Below are 14743 nucleotides of genomic sequence, written 5' to 3'. Positions count from 1 at the left end.
GCATCATTGTAGGCAGATGTTCCCTTGCAAATGCAGTTTAATTATCAGGCAAAAATCTCATGCTTTCTTCTGATGAGTCTTAAGTCTGATTCTCCACTCACTTATTTCAATATAAAATGAGGAGTAATTCATTTAATTTTAATAGCATTATATTTGGTATAAAACCGATAAAAAGTAAACATGAGAGTAAGTATAAACCAACAACAATAAAAACACCCATGGGCCTTGATTCTGTTCTCTGTATGAAACATGCTGACAGCTCTGATTCAGGACTGCAAGGTAAGGCTACACAGGGGCAGGATTAGGCCTAGGGAAGCAGGGAAGGTAGCTGGGGCAGAAGACAGCAGCTTTCTGCTGGCTGAGAGTTCCCATGAGTCGGGGTAATTCTCCACCAGCTATCTTTGGCTGCTTTAAGTAATACCTGACCCAGAGGTCATAAGGTTTTACAGATTTTTACGGTTGACAGAAAAATTGTGAAGATGTCCAACAGAGTGAAAGATCCTTCTAGTAATATATTGAACCCTGTTGTTTCAATCATAGAACACCTTTACAAACAAATGTAGCTTTGTCTTTATGTTCAAAAGAAGGAGGAAATTTACTTAAATAATAAACCAGCACAAAATCTAAAATTTGGTTCCTTTTAAGGGACTAATTGATTTTTTTGTTGCTGTGTGAATGTAGAAAGGATACTGTGTTACCAAATATTTCATTCTTAAGGTATATATGCATGCCTAAAATGAATTTTGAAAAAAATCACTTATAAATCACTCTGCACTAATTTATGCTAATAATTTTGTGAAACTCTACCCCCAAGTAGCACCCTGGAATCTGCATATTCATATTGTGATATGACTATGATATGTTTTGTACAAGTATGCCTTGTGAGGTATCATTTTAAAAGTCTTGATCTGTTGAATATTAATATCATGTTGAATTATATGCACTATCATTGTATGTGAAGTTATGAAGGACTGCTATATGTGCTACTGAAATATGTTCTGAGGTTGGGAAATGCCCATAGCAGGCCTTTCAGTTGCCACAAAGGAGATCAGATAGGTGTTGATGGCCAATCAACAAGAATCCACTCTCCCAGGGACTCCTCAGAGAAGGCAAGTACGCCATGGGGACGGACTAACCCACATCACAGCAAGGATCTTTCGAGCAGCTGGAAGAAAATATAAAAAATAGGAGCAGTGACATCATCATAATGAAAGAAATACCAAACCATGATCTTGTCATGGTTATGGGATATTTTAATTCCCAGATCGGAAATGAAAGAAGAGGTTGGGAAACAATCAGCACACATACAACTGGAACAACGACAGACAATGGCACAAGACTTATTGTTTTCGGCACAAAATTCAAGTTGAGCATCTGCAATTCTTTCTTCCGATATAAAAACGTACACAAAAAGACACGGATTTCACCAAATGGCTGTCCACAAAATGAGATCGACTATATCTGTGTTAGTCAGAGATGGCGAACATCAGTGTTAGACACAAGCGTATTCAGAGGAGCGGATACAGGGAGTGATCACTATTTGCTGAAAGCAAACATCAAATTGAAGTTTAAAGCGCTTAAAAAGAACACAGACTCCGATTATATTCAATACACAGAAACTACAAGGTACGAAAAGAATACCAGATAGAGGTAAAAAAGATAGAGTTTGAGGCCCTTAAAGATCTTGAAAAAAACGAAGTGGAAAAATACTGGGATCTTTTCAAAACAGCTATGCTAGAAGCAGCTGAAAAGATAATTGGTAGAAAGAGAGGAAGCAATAAAAAACAGTGGATCTCAGAAGAAACATTGAAAATTACAGACAAAAGAAGAAAACAAAAGGCTCTAGTACTACAACATGGGACTGAAGAAACAAAGCAAACCTACAATAACCCCTCACTTAATGTTGTAGTTATGCTCCTGAAAAATGCAATTTTAAGTGAAACGATGTTAAGCGAATCCAATTTCCCCATAAGAATGAATGTAAATGGAGGGGAGTTAGGTTCCAGAGAAATTTTTTTTTGCCATACAGTACAGTACTATAGTTGGGAGATGGCCCCGCCTTACCCCACACAGGCACAGCCCACTGGCACTGGAGACAATGAGGCAGGCAAGAAGGCTGAAGGTGCTGCAGGCTAGGAGAAGCACATTGCGCAGCGGCAGCTTCCCCTACTCTGCAAACAGCAGGGGCGGGGGGGGGGGAGGTTCACGCCACCCCTTCCCCCAAGCCCGTACCCTTAATCCACCTCTTCTTCCCCCTCTCCTCCCCCTTTACTCTGCGCGCCGCATCCTCGTTCCTCCCCCCGTCCCTCCCCTTCCCCCTGCCCGCGGCAATCAGCTGGTTTGCGGCATTCGGGAGGCAGGGGAGAGAGGGGGAGCCTGCGCTGAGTCCTTGCTCCTCCTCCCTCCCTCCTGAACACTGCAAGCCAGCTGATTGCAATGGAGGTGAGGGGAGGAAGGGGAAGACGCTGATCCATGGGGTCTGCTGGTGGGCCGGAGGCGCTAGCGGGGGGGGGGGGGCATAGGAGAGCTGATAGGGGGCTGCCAGCTATGGACAAAACAGGCAGCCAAATGACATTATAGCAAAGCACTGCACAACTTTAAATGGAGCATGTTCTGTAATCGAGCAGGGACATAACATCAAAACAACGTTAAGTGAGAGGACATTAAGTGGGGAGTTACTGTACAGGAACCTTGACAAAGCAGTAAAGAAACAATGCAAAAAAGATAAGCAAAACTGGATAGAAAGTAAGGCTAGTGAAACTGAAGAAGCAGGGGAAAGAAATGATACAAGAACAGTCTACATGATCCTGAAACAGTTAACACAATATGGATCAAAATTCAGAAGTGTCCCAGTGAAAGGGAAACAAGGAGAAATTTTGAAAACACAGGAGGAACAAGAAAATAGATGCGTGGAACACTTCAAAGAAGTGCTAAACCAACCAGAACCAATTACAAGATTGGAATTTAACAATGATAAACCATTAGACCTAGATATAGATGTATCTGAGGTAAAAAGCTAAGTAGTAAAAAAAGCATTGCAGAAGCTGAAAAACAACAAGGCACCTGGGTTTGGATGGCATTCATCCAGAGATGCTCAAAAATGGAGGCGAAGACGTGGAATCAGTCATCTGTTCCCTGTGCAACAAAATATGGACGGAGGAGAAAGTGCTGGAAGAACGGACCCTCGCTATCATAATAAAGTTACCAAAGAAAGGTGATCTAAACAATTGTTCAAATTGGAGGGGAGTAACACTTCTAGCTGTCAAAGGTGAAGTATTAGCAGCAGTCCTCCTGAACAGGATGAAAGGAAAGATGGATACCACCCTACGTGAACATCAATCTGGATTTAGACAAGGGAGATCGTGCATAGACACTAGTTTCACCCTGAGGTGGATTATTTAGAACACAATGGAATTCCAAGAGAATCTTGCCATCAATTTTGTGGACTTTCAAAAGGAATTCAATAGTGTAAACAGAGAAAAAAATGGGGAAAATTGTGGAACAATATGGAATTCCAACAAAATTAACATTATGAAGGCATTCTATACCAACTCAAAATGGTGCGTTAAAATGGAAAATGGATTCAGCAAGCCATTCAGCATCAAGACAGGTATAAGGCAGGGGTGCGTCCTGTCTCCTTTTTTGTTTATGCTAGTCATCGACTATGAATTAAAACAATGCAATAGTGATACATATGGCCTAAAATGGAACAATTCAAGGCTATTTGATCTAGACTTTGCTGACGACGTCGCTCTTATCAATGAAGATGCCAACAGACTACAAAAATGCATAAACCAAGTAAAAGAAGTAATGGAGAAGATGGGTTTGATACACAATGCAAATAAATGTAAAATCATGTTAATGGGGAATATAGGGACAGAAATCAAAACTGAAGATGAGAAACTGGAGAAGGCAGACAATTTTACGTATCTTGGAAGTACCGTCACCCAAGATGGTACTAGTTCCGAGGAAAGAAGAAGAAGAATCGGGAGGGCAAACGCTGCATTTGGAAGATTCAAAAACATCTGGCAACTCAAAAACATCTCCCTCAAGACAAAACTGAATGTGTACAAAGCAATTGTTATCGCCATTACAACATACAGCAGTGGGACATGGCAACTTACCAAGAAAGAGACGCAAAAGCTGGATGCATTTCATCACTAATGTCTGAGAAGAATGTTGGGAATAACATATAGAGATAGGAAGATGAATGAAGAAGTCAGAAAAATGACTGGACAAGGCACCCTCTCACAAATAATCTACAAAAGAAGACATCGGTGGCTGGGACATGTGCTGAGAATGGAAAAAGAATGCTTACCAAATACCGCCCTTGAATGGAAGCCAGAAAATGCAAGAAAGAAAGAAAGAAAGAAAGAGAGGAAGACCGCGAATAACATGGAAACGAACAGTTCTGAATAACATCAAGCACCTCAACATGAAATGAGAAGATTAGGAGAAAAGGGCAGTTGACAGGCAAGGATGGCAAATGTGGATAGCCCAATGTGCAGCAAAGCACAGAATGGACTAAGATCTAAGGTAAAGACATCATAATTTGGCCTCTTTCCCCCCACATCTCAACACCTGAAAGATCATCTGGAAGACACTGACTTTGAACTAGAGAGATTGGACCCTCTTTCAGCCTGGGACCAGTCTGTGTATTGAGGAACTGTAAGCTGCTTGTGTCATCTAGGATGGGAGATGGATTCAAATCTTGCTTAGTGTTTTTAAATTAGAATTAAGAGTGCAAATTTAGTTTTATTTCTTAGGTAACCAACTTTGATCTCCATGCCTGCACGGGCGAGGGATGTGCTGGCCGCGGCTTCCCAACGTCCCCATTGGCCCGGGACGACGAACCGCAGCCAGCGGGGGCCGTGATCGGCCGAACCTGCCGCGTCAGCAGGTAAATAAACTGGCCCGGCCCACTAGGGTGCTTACCCTGGCGAGCTGCGTGCCGAATGTTCCCGACCCCTGGTCTAATACAATATAACTCAGGATAACTACTTTTACAAAGTGTTTTTTGAAGGCCTGGCTATTTTAATACCTTCACTTTATCCACAGCAGATTTGTTTTCTTCTGGGTCAGGCTCTCTCTTTCCTAGACTACCACACAAGGCTTCCACTGCCTCATCTGACACACGTCCAGCCTACAAAAGCATTAGATGTTATTAGACACAACTGCAGTTGTATTGACATTAAGCTGTTTCTGAAGATACGTATTCAGAATTTCTAACCACAGATTATAAACACAATTTTACTTTGCAACCAACATATATGAAAAACTCGAGAAGATACAACTATCCATATTAATAAACTCAAAAATTATAGATAGGGCCCTACCAAATTCATGGCCATGAAAAATGCATCATGGACCGTGAAATCTGGTCTCCCTGTGATAACTGGCTATTATAGGAGGGTCACGGGATTGCCGCTCTTACTTCTGTGCTGCCTTCAGAGCTGGGCAGCCGGAGAGCAGCAGCTTCTGGCCAGGTACCCAGCTCTGATGGCAGCACCACCGCCAGCAGCAGCGCAAAAGCAAGGATGGCATAGTATGGGGGGGAGGAGGTCACTTTTGGGCTGGCCTTACAGGTGGGTGACCGCCCAAGGCACCATGGTTGGGGGGCACCGTGCTCACAAATCCCACCACACGCAGACAGTCCAAGCGCTGGTTCCAGAGCTGGGGACGGGCTGAGGCACCCCAGTAGGAGACTGCTACCATATGCTGGGCTCTAGTTGCTAGTCGCAACCTAGCTGGAACATCCTCTTCCTCTGCATGGGCTGCTCCCAGGGCCAGGTCAGACCCACCTCTGGGAACCTCCCCCAGTTGCAGGAACCTCCACGGCTGCTGGCTGGGAGCCCAGCTCTGAAGGCAGCACCACTCAAGTAAGGATGTCAATACTGCAACCCCCTACAGTAGTCTTGCGACCCCCATCCCCAATTTGAGTTGGGACCCCTTTGGTTACAATACCATGAAATTTCAAATTTAAATTTCTGAAACCATGAAATTTAACATTTTTAAAATCCAATGAACATAAAATTTACCAAAAGGGACTGTGAATTTGGTATGGCTCTAATTATAAATTGCCTTTCCCCCTAAAGTGCGTCACTGAAGCACAGATTGTCTAGGACTTTGGCAGAGTGTTCTCCAGGTAGACATGATTAACAACTAGATACTTCCACAAGTTTTGATTTATATACTCCATGACTGCAGAGGTAGGGAGGTCTGCCAGTAATATAGTCTTCCTAAATACATAGGAGTGCAGTTGTTTTTTTTCATAAAATGTTTTATTACATTTATCTTTACTGGCAATAAAAAGTTCATAAACAGCATCATCTTAAAAAGAATTTAGGAAAGCATGTGAAGCACATACTCTCAAGCATAGCGAAATGATTGTCTCTTTCAAGAAAAAATGCCAGGGGTCATCACAAGAGTTCAAATCACAGGTGTCCCTTCGGAAATTCAATCTATATCATATAGATAAACCATGAAGAGATTGTTCTGAAGTGCTTGACTGAGAAGTTTGCAATAGTATCCCACAAAGCCATACTTCTCTAACTTTTCACAAAACAGCTTTGTGCTTTTACTTTAGCACCAATTCCGATTCTCTACAGGTTACTCACTGAAGTAGTAGTTGATGGAGCTGATGATTGCACAGTAGAAACTGCAGAAGAGGAGACAACTTCCTCTGCAGGAGCCTTTGCAGGTGCAGTAACTGCAGGTTTCTGAAAGAAAGAAATGCAGCGAACTTTATTAATGCACTGAAGCACTAAGCGATGAAAATCAGAAAAAGAACATGGAGATATAAACCTTTCAACAGAATGCAGCGGAGAACAGCTCATGGAGAAAATAAAAATGAGGAGATTTTTCTGGGAAGAGAATATTATGGGATACAGAAACCAGAGAACCATGTAGTTTTTTTTTTTTTTTAAGTGTTCTTCTATCCTAAAATTGTCCAGTGAAAGTGAAATTGAACACTGAATATTAAGATGATTTTTTTTACTTAAGATCAAAGAAGACTTACTTACTTTAGATGTGTCGGTGGGTTTAGATGGTTTAGATTGGGCTGCAGGTGGCGCAGGACAGACAAAGTCTTTTGAGAATTCATCAATAAGATCAGATTCACTTACAGGCTGCAATACAAAATGGACACAAATGCGGTACAAAGTGACTGATACAATTGTTTTTATTTTACAAAAATTCTAGATTAACTTGCTTGGTCAGCACCTTTTACATTTTAAAATATACTACGTAGGCATAGTTAATGAATATTTCTTGAGAAAATCCTTTCCAGAATTTGTCTAGTTTTGTAATTAAAAATTATTTTTACTGGAATAACATTCCATTTTAAAAATAGTTTACAGTGTTACCGAAAAGCAAAGTATAGCTTATTTCATGAGAGGATTCTAAGCTTTTAAAAGCAATAGCATAAATGACTTAGGCTATGTCTACTCTGTGCGGTCTACACTGACATAGCTACAGCAATGTAGCTATGCCAACCTAACCCCGTAGCATAGGTGCGGCTTATGGTGAGAGAAGGCATTTTTCCATTGCTGTGGAAACAGTAACTCCCTGAGGGATAGTAGCGGGGTCCACAGAATCATTCTTCCGTCACCCTAGCTGCATCTACACTGGGAGTTAGGTCAGCATAGCTATGGTGCTCAGGGGGGGATGAATTTTTCACACACCTGATGCCGTACCTACATTGACTTAAAACTTAAGTGTAGATTAGGCCTAACATTTAGTATGACAGCATACTATTATAACGTTTCAAGTACAGATCACGTATAGGCAATGGGAGGAATATGGTATCAGCTTTTATTAGCATTCATGTAGGTTCTTTTATTTTTTTTGATGTTTTGTCTACATTTCTTTTATCTTAAGAATAAATGTGCTTACTCAGAAAGAGCTGTGTGGTAACTTATACCTCCGGCTATTACATTGTGTATCATCTTTGAAGAGAAGGCAAAAGAAGCCTGCTTAAACTGGGGATATCACAGTATAGTCAGGGGACTCTGCAGCCTGGAAATAACCCAGCCTGGTCAGGAGGGAGAGAGACGTATGTCTCCACCCAAGAGAGACGTGACACCTGAGGCACCTCTGTGGAGCCTAGAGTGGGTGCTGGAGGCGGACCACAGTAAAGGGGGAATACAGATGTAGTTGCCCAGAACTGCGAAGCATTTCAGTATTACTCAAGATCTACCTACAGAACAATAATATTCAACTTCAATATCAGAGACAGATGGCTAGAAAGTAAAAATCAGTTACACTTATACAGTGTGTAAACAAGTGCATCTATAAATAGGGACCAAGACTGTGTAGTTATACTAGGAACATAGGAGAATAGAGGACAAAAAGGGAAAACAAAACCAACCAACAGGAAACCACCAGGATATCTAGTGGCAATCCTATAATACTGTTACTTTTCTAACCTTAGGCTTTTCTTCAGGTTTTGGCAATAATGGTTTTCCATCTTTATCCTGCAGGGAAAAACATAAATATTGTTGTTAGTTTTTTTCTATTATTATAAAACATGGCTTCCATGCCATTAAACAATTGCAAGTTTAAGTTATTTGCAATGGGAAAGGTATCTAAACACGTACCCAGGAATTAAAGAAAACAAATGAAAATACACATTCAGCAAAATCTGTGCCATATCACATTTGATGACATGCACTAACAATACAGAATTCCATGGACACAGCATTTTATCTTCATGGTACAGGGTAGGAGCAGCAGGTCTCCTCACCCCCTTCCATGGGGCCTGCCAACAAAGTGAGGCCACAGAAACTGTGACTAGGCACAAAGTGAGCCAGAATATATTTCAATACTATTCTGGCAGGCCATTCCTACTACAGCATTTAAGCTTTCATTTACAGAAAACATTTAGTCCCAGATTCTCTGCTGCACCAACTTTTCACTCAGTGCAGCAGAGAGGAGAACATCTGGGAGCCTGTTATGGCTTCCTGAGTCTCAGGGCCCATACGTGCGGGCTACAGGACCACTGTAGGTAGAGCAGACCTAACCAAACAACAGCTGGCAATGGTCTTCAAGGAACTGTATGTCAAGTGGGGAAAGTAGGAACACATCTCATTTTGGCCACACCACTGACATATTACGCCCCATAAACACAGACACCTAGGCCAGGGAAGGGATGACATAGGAACCCGGGTATACTGGCTCTGCATCATCTGAAAGAACCCCCATATCAGGGGAATTCTCAGCTGGTCAGATACCGCTGCAATACCTGAGTGGCAAAAAGGAGTCAGAACACTGCTGAGAATCTAGCCCTGAGGTCAGTCACCACTGCATTACTCCAGTTTTATGTTGGATTAACTCAATATCAATTTAAAACAGGAGATAACTCAATAGTAAGTTAGGTCCTAACTCTGTAGTCTTTATGGCTCTGAAGAAAATCTTCTGAATGTCAGTTTATTTAGGTTAGCTTCCCAGGTCTGCAATTAGACACACAAAGTCTCTGAGAGGTAAAAACTGCTCCATTCAAAATGGAATGTGCTACTACTGAAACCTAATGATGACAGTTGAAATGTATACATTGTTAACTGCATCAATATTGATAATTTTGAACAAGTCTCCTTCTCTGTGTGCGCCCATTGGTAAAATGTGGATAATACTTCTCTATTGTGTTTGTCAGGACTTCATACTACATGAATGAGCCCCACAGACATATTTATTTATAGATATAAGTGACACATCCAGTTGTAAAATGGTGCTTCTGGCACTTTCATGAGAAACTATTCCAAATAAATGCCAATATTGTTTGCAAGTCTACATGTTCCTTTCCTCAACATCCATCACATTACTCTGAGGGACAGTGGAGAGTTCTAAGTGAACCCTCAAGCTCTCTTAATGGCTCTCCATGCGTCTCTGGACCCTCTCAGCTGTCGGGCTTGGACGGAAACATTGCCTGAGGGTAGTGAGAGAATGGGTTATCGGTGAGGTGGGGGTGGGCGTGAGCCCGGTCAATAGAGGCAACCCCTACCAAGATCTGAGCCTTTTCTCACACGCCCGTTAGAGCTCGACATTATGCTGTTTGGGACCCCTCTTTGAGGAAAGCCTCTGGATTGCAAGTCCAACCGCTACCTCCTCGTGGTGAGAGTCGGTAACTGGCTTGGATAGCCAGGTGGATTGCGGAGGACGAACCCACCTCCCACATTTAGTGGGGTGTGGGATGGGGTTGGGCAGCCCCATATGGTGCCATATGGATGCCCCCCTGGTAAGGGTAGCCTCCCCCAGGTACGGGTTGACTCCCCCTGGTAAGGGTTAGATTCCCCCTGGTAAGGGTAGTCTCCCCCAGGCACGGGTTAGTTTCCCCCTGGAAAGGGTAAGTTTCCCCCTGAGAAGGGTAAATCTTTTAGCTATGGAAAAAAGTAATTTATATTTTTATACCGGATTAGCGCTGGACCGGGTTAATAACGCCCCCGCTGTTGGCTTTGATGCCCCGGCTGACAGTGTTAAATATATTAGGGGTGTGATCAGGGTCGCTGGACCAATGGATAAAATGGTGTGGACTATAATGAAGTCTCATGAGCATGAGAGTGAGAATCAAGTCCTCCCAGTGGAGCATGGAGAGGAGGTAGAGGAGAATGTTTGTGATGATCATGGTGAGGAGATTTTATCTATCTTACCGATGGTTTTTACAAGGGACACTTTTAATGATTTAACTATGGACAGTTTTAATCCAGATTTTAAGTATTTAAGTACATTTGATGATCCATATGTTAGGGAATCAAGTACTGATTTTAATAGGGATCGTAATAAGGATCTTAACAGTACTGGTAGTAATATAAATATATTAGAAAGTAGTTCGTGGAAGGATGGGGTTTTTTATTTAGAGTATCCCGTTGATAGTTTTAATTGTCCAATATGTCCCCAGATATTACCAACATTTGGTAAATGGGCCAAACACATTAATGTGGTTCATAAAAGTAAAGCCATACGAGTTGTATGTAGTAAATGTGGAAAATCTTCTCAATATCATAATATAGCTTGCCACTACCCCAGGTGCATACCCAAGAAGGCGGATACCCCAATGAAGAGCCATACGTGCTCGGTCTGTGGGCTTGGTTTTCATACTAGATCTGGATTGAGCCAACACTGTAGACAGACACCCTGCTGTGAGGAATGAGCAAAGAAAAGAAGATATGGCTGCTAAAAGTAAGATCAAAGAGGGATCGACTAGATCTCGTATATGGACTAAAGATGAGGTTGCGCAGCTTATACAGTTGGAAAGGAAATATATTGGGAAAAGGAATATAAATAAATGTATTGAGAGCGAGATGAGGACCAAAACGAATAAACAAATATCAGATAAAAGACGAGAATTAGCAAAGAAGAAGTTAGTGGTAACAGGAGATAGGGAGGAAGTGACTGAGGTAGAGGACATTAGAGTAAATATATTAGAAATTCCGCCCCCAAGAGAGAGGATTTTCCCACTAAAAGGACATCCAGAAGTGGATTTAGTGGAGAAAATATGTAAACGGGGAAAACAAAGTAGGGAGGGAAGAGAAATAATAAATAGTTTAGGGGAAATTGAAGGATTATTAAAGGAGGATTTAACAAAAGCTCTCGGATGGGCAATGTTGGAAAAATTATGTTATTCATTAGTAGAGGGACAGGACCCTAGAAATGAAAGTCAAATAGAGTTGAGGAATAAAGGAAAAGGGAAGATTAGAAAGGAGGGGAGAAGGAAGCAATTTAATGCAATTAGGAGATATGCTACAAAGAAAGCTAAGTATAAATTCTATCAACAATTATTTGATAAGGATAGAAGAAGATTGACTCGCATTATAATGGGAGAGCCAGATAAGGCTAAGTGTGCTATCCCTATGAAAGAAATTGAGGAATACTATGTAAATATTTTGGGAACAATTGGACATGGTAATATGATAGGGTGGCCATCATCCACAGAGAATGCGGATAATGATATATTAATGAGTCCGATCTCTGTGGATGAGATTAGAATAGCTTTAACAGAAATAAGAAAAGATAGTGCTCCTGGCCCAGATAAAGTAAAAGTGAGCAATTTGTGGGATATTTTTAATTTAGACTCCTTAATACTTACAAAAATTTTTAATATATGGTTTCTAAATAGACAGGTACCAGATGAATTTAAGAAAAATAGAACGATTTTAATACCAAAGACACAAGATGAGGAGGAAATGAAGAAGTTAACATCTTGGAGACCATTGACAATTGGGTCAGTTTGGATTAGACTCTATACCAAAATATTAGCAAAAAGACTGGTGGAAACAGTTAAGATATGTAGTAGACAAAAAGGATTTATATCCGCCCCTGGGTGTGAGGAAAATATTGCTATATTAGATAATTTGATTAAAGGGGCTAAACGAAATGGGAATGAAATTGCAATAGTGTTCGTAGATCTGGCTAAAGCATTTGATTCTGTGGGACACGGACATATAATAGCCGGGTTGAGAAGATTTGGTATAGATGAACATTTTATAGATATTATTAGGGACCTTTATGATAATTGCACAACTAGGGTATGGGTGGGTGATGAAGCTACTGAGTCTATTTTAATTAGGAGGGGGGTCAAGCAGGGTGACCCGTTGTCCCCAATTTTGTTTAATATTGCTATGGATCCCCTTTTAACTAGATTAGAAGTAGAAGGAAGTGGTTTTTATGTTAAGGGTAATAGTGTCACGTCATTGGCTTTTGCCGATGATGTGGCAATTTTAAGTAGCTCATATAAAGGAATGATCAAAAATTTGGGTATCTTAGAGGAGTTTTGTAAAAATACTAATCTCTCTGTTAATGTGAAGAAAACGAAAGGCTTTCATATTTTAACTAAACATAAAACCTATGTAGTTAATCCTAAGGATAATTGGCAGATAGTGTCAGAGAAGATTGAATATGTTCAACCAGGGGATTTTGAAAAATATTTAGGGGCTAGAATAGATCCCTGGATAGGTGTAGGGGGACCGGTACTTAAAGAAAAATTGAAAGATTGGAGTGAGAATTTAATTAAGGCCCCATTAAAACCGGCCCAAAAAATATTAATTTTACAGACATACATCTTACCGAAGCTATTTTATAATCTTCTTTTAATAGAACCCCCTTTTAATCTTTTAGACGATCTTGATGTGTTAGTTAGAAAAATAGTTAAAGAGATTTTACATTTACCTCAGTGTACCACAGATGGGATATTTTATTCTAGAGGTAGGGATGGTGGTTTAGCTCTCACTAAGTTTAGTGTGCAAATCCCAAATATGTTAATTCGTAAATGGAGGAGACATATTGTCTCGAGAGATGATTGGATGGACCTATCTTATCTATATGCAGGAGAAAATCTTGTGGATAAAATATTGTCATTTAGTGCAGTAACATCTCATCCCAAGAAATGGAGGGAAGAGGATTTTTTAAGATGGTCGGAACTGAGATGTCAGGGAATAGGGATAAAATATTTTAAAAATGATTTAATTAGTAATTCGATTTTTAGAAACTCTAGTAAAGTTAAATCGTCAGCGTATATCGCAGCATTGCAGCTTAGGGCAAATATTTATCCTACTAGGGAGACATTAGCAAGAGGAAGAGGAGGTGTGAATGCTCTTTGTAGATGGTGCGGTAAAGTGCGGGAGACTGTTCCCCATATCTCAGGACAATGTTATAAGACTAAGAATGCTAGGATAAAAAGGCATAATAGAGTAGTGGCTGCAGTTGTAGATAAGGTTGGTAAATTAGGGTGGAAGGCAATGATAGAGCCCCATTTGAGAAATAGTAAGGGTGAGTTAAGAAAGCCGGATATTATATTTATAAAAGGAGATACAGCAGTGGTGGTTGATGTTACAGTGCGATGGGAGGATAATGCCGGAAGTTTGGAACAAGCCCATAGTGAGAAGGTGGCTTATTATCTTGAGTTAGAGGAAGAAATTAAAAACTTAACGGGAGGTAAAAATATCCACTTCTTTGGTTTTGTGCTTGGGGCGCGTGGCAAGTGGAGTGAAGGTAATAATGATTTGTTACAATTATTGGGAATGGACAGAAGTAAAAATTTTAAGGAGAGTATATGTAGACTTGTTTTATATTCCACTATTGGTATGATGGCTATATTCAGTGACAGGTAAACATCCCGGAGTTTCCATTCCGTGTATCTTGCCAAAACTAAATTTTAGCTATTTTGGTTTCCATGCTCTAAATTTTCAAATTTTTAATACTGTTTTGAACATTAACATATTTAGTGTTATTTAATATCTGCCCTTCAATAGAATGGTTTTAACTATATAATAAATACTTATTAATGGATGAAATTCCAATTTAAATTATTAGTTTATTTATTTATTTTTTTAACTACTGGATGTGGATGCGGACTGGCCGCGTATAGTAACCAGGAAAGGGCAGGTAGTCACGCCTGTACATAAATAGGGGAAAGGGCTGGGGGGATACAGGAGCCATCCAGGCAGGGTGCATTCAGAGTTAGTCATTAATAGAGTTCCACCACTTTTTACTTTCCCCAACTTCACTGCCTGTGACACAACCACACAGCTAGTCAGACACCTATAATTTATATGAGAAAAGTAGAGATGAAAAATTACCATTGCTGGTTTCAATCTGTATTCTGGAGGGATTGTATCATCACGCTCACCAGCCTTATTTATTTTTTTCTCTTTAGCTTTTGCCTGAAGAAAAGGATACAAATATAGATGAACAGAAATTCCAGGAAAAACCACCAACAGTCCCTCTTCAATAAAGAAGATCATTCCAATCTACA

At 40.6% G+C, this 14743-nt stretch overlaps 1 protein-coding gene across 6 annotated transcripts in view; it reads right to left on the bottom strand.

Moving 5' to 3' along the window:
* CAST (calpastatin) overlaps positions 1 to 14743 on the bottom strand; it is a 99960-nt gene that overhangs the window by 23569 nt on the left and 61648 nt on the right. For all 6 annotated transcript variants that reach the window (XM_034774085.1, XM_034774087.1, XM_034774086.1 and 3 more), the window contains 5 exons: positions 14568 to 14651; positions 8427 to 8474; positions 7023 to 7127; positions 6618 to 6719; positions 5042 to 5143 (listed from right to left, as the gene is read on the bottom strand). In XM_034774085.1, the coding sequence (XP_034629976.1) occupies positions 5042 to 5143; positions 6618 to 6719; positions 7023 to 7127; positions 8427 to 8474; positions 14568 to 14651 (441 nt within the window). The remainder of the gene's footprint in view (positions 1 to 5041; positions 5144 to 6617; positions 6720 to 7022; positions 7128 to 8426; positions 8475 to 14567; positions 14652 to 14743) is intronic.

Source organism: Trachemys scripta, chromosome 6, assembly GCF_013100865.1.
Source record: "Trachemys scripta elegans isolate TJP31775 chromosome 6, CAS_Tse_1.0, whole genome shotgun sequence".
Taxonomy (NCBI): domain Eukaryota; kingdom Metazoa; phylum Chordata; order Testudines; family Emydidae; genus Trachemys; species Trachemys scripta.
The sequence above is the reverse complement of the archived record's forward strand: the minus strand, read 5'-3'. Positions and strand labels throughout refer to the sequence as shown.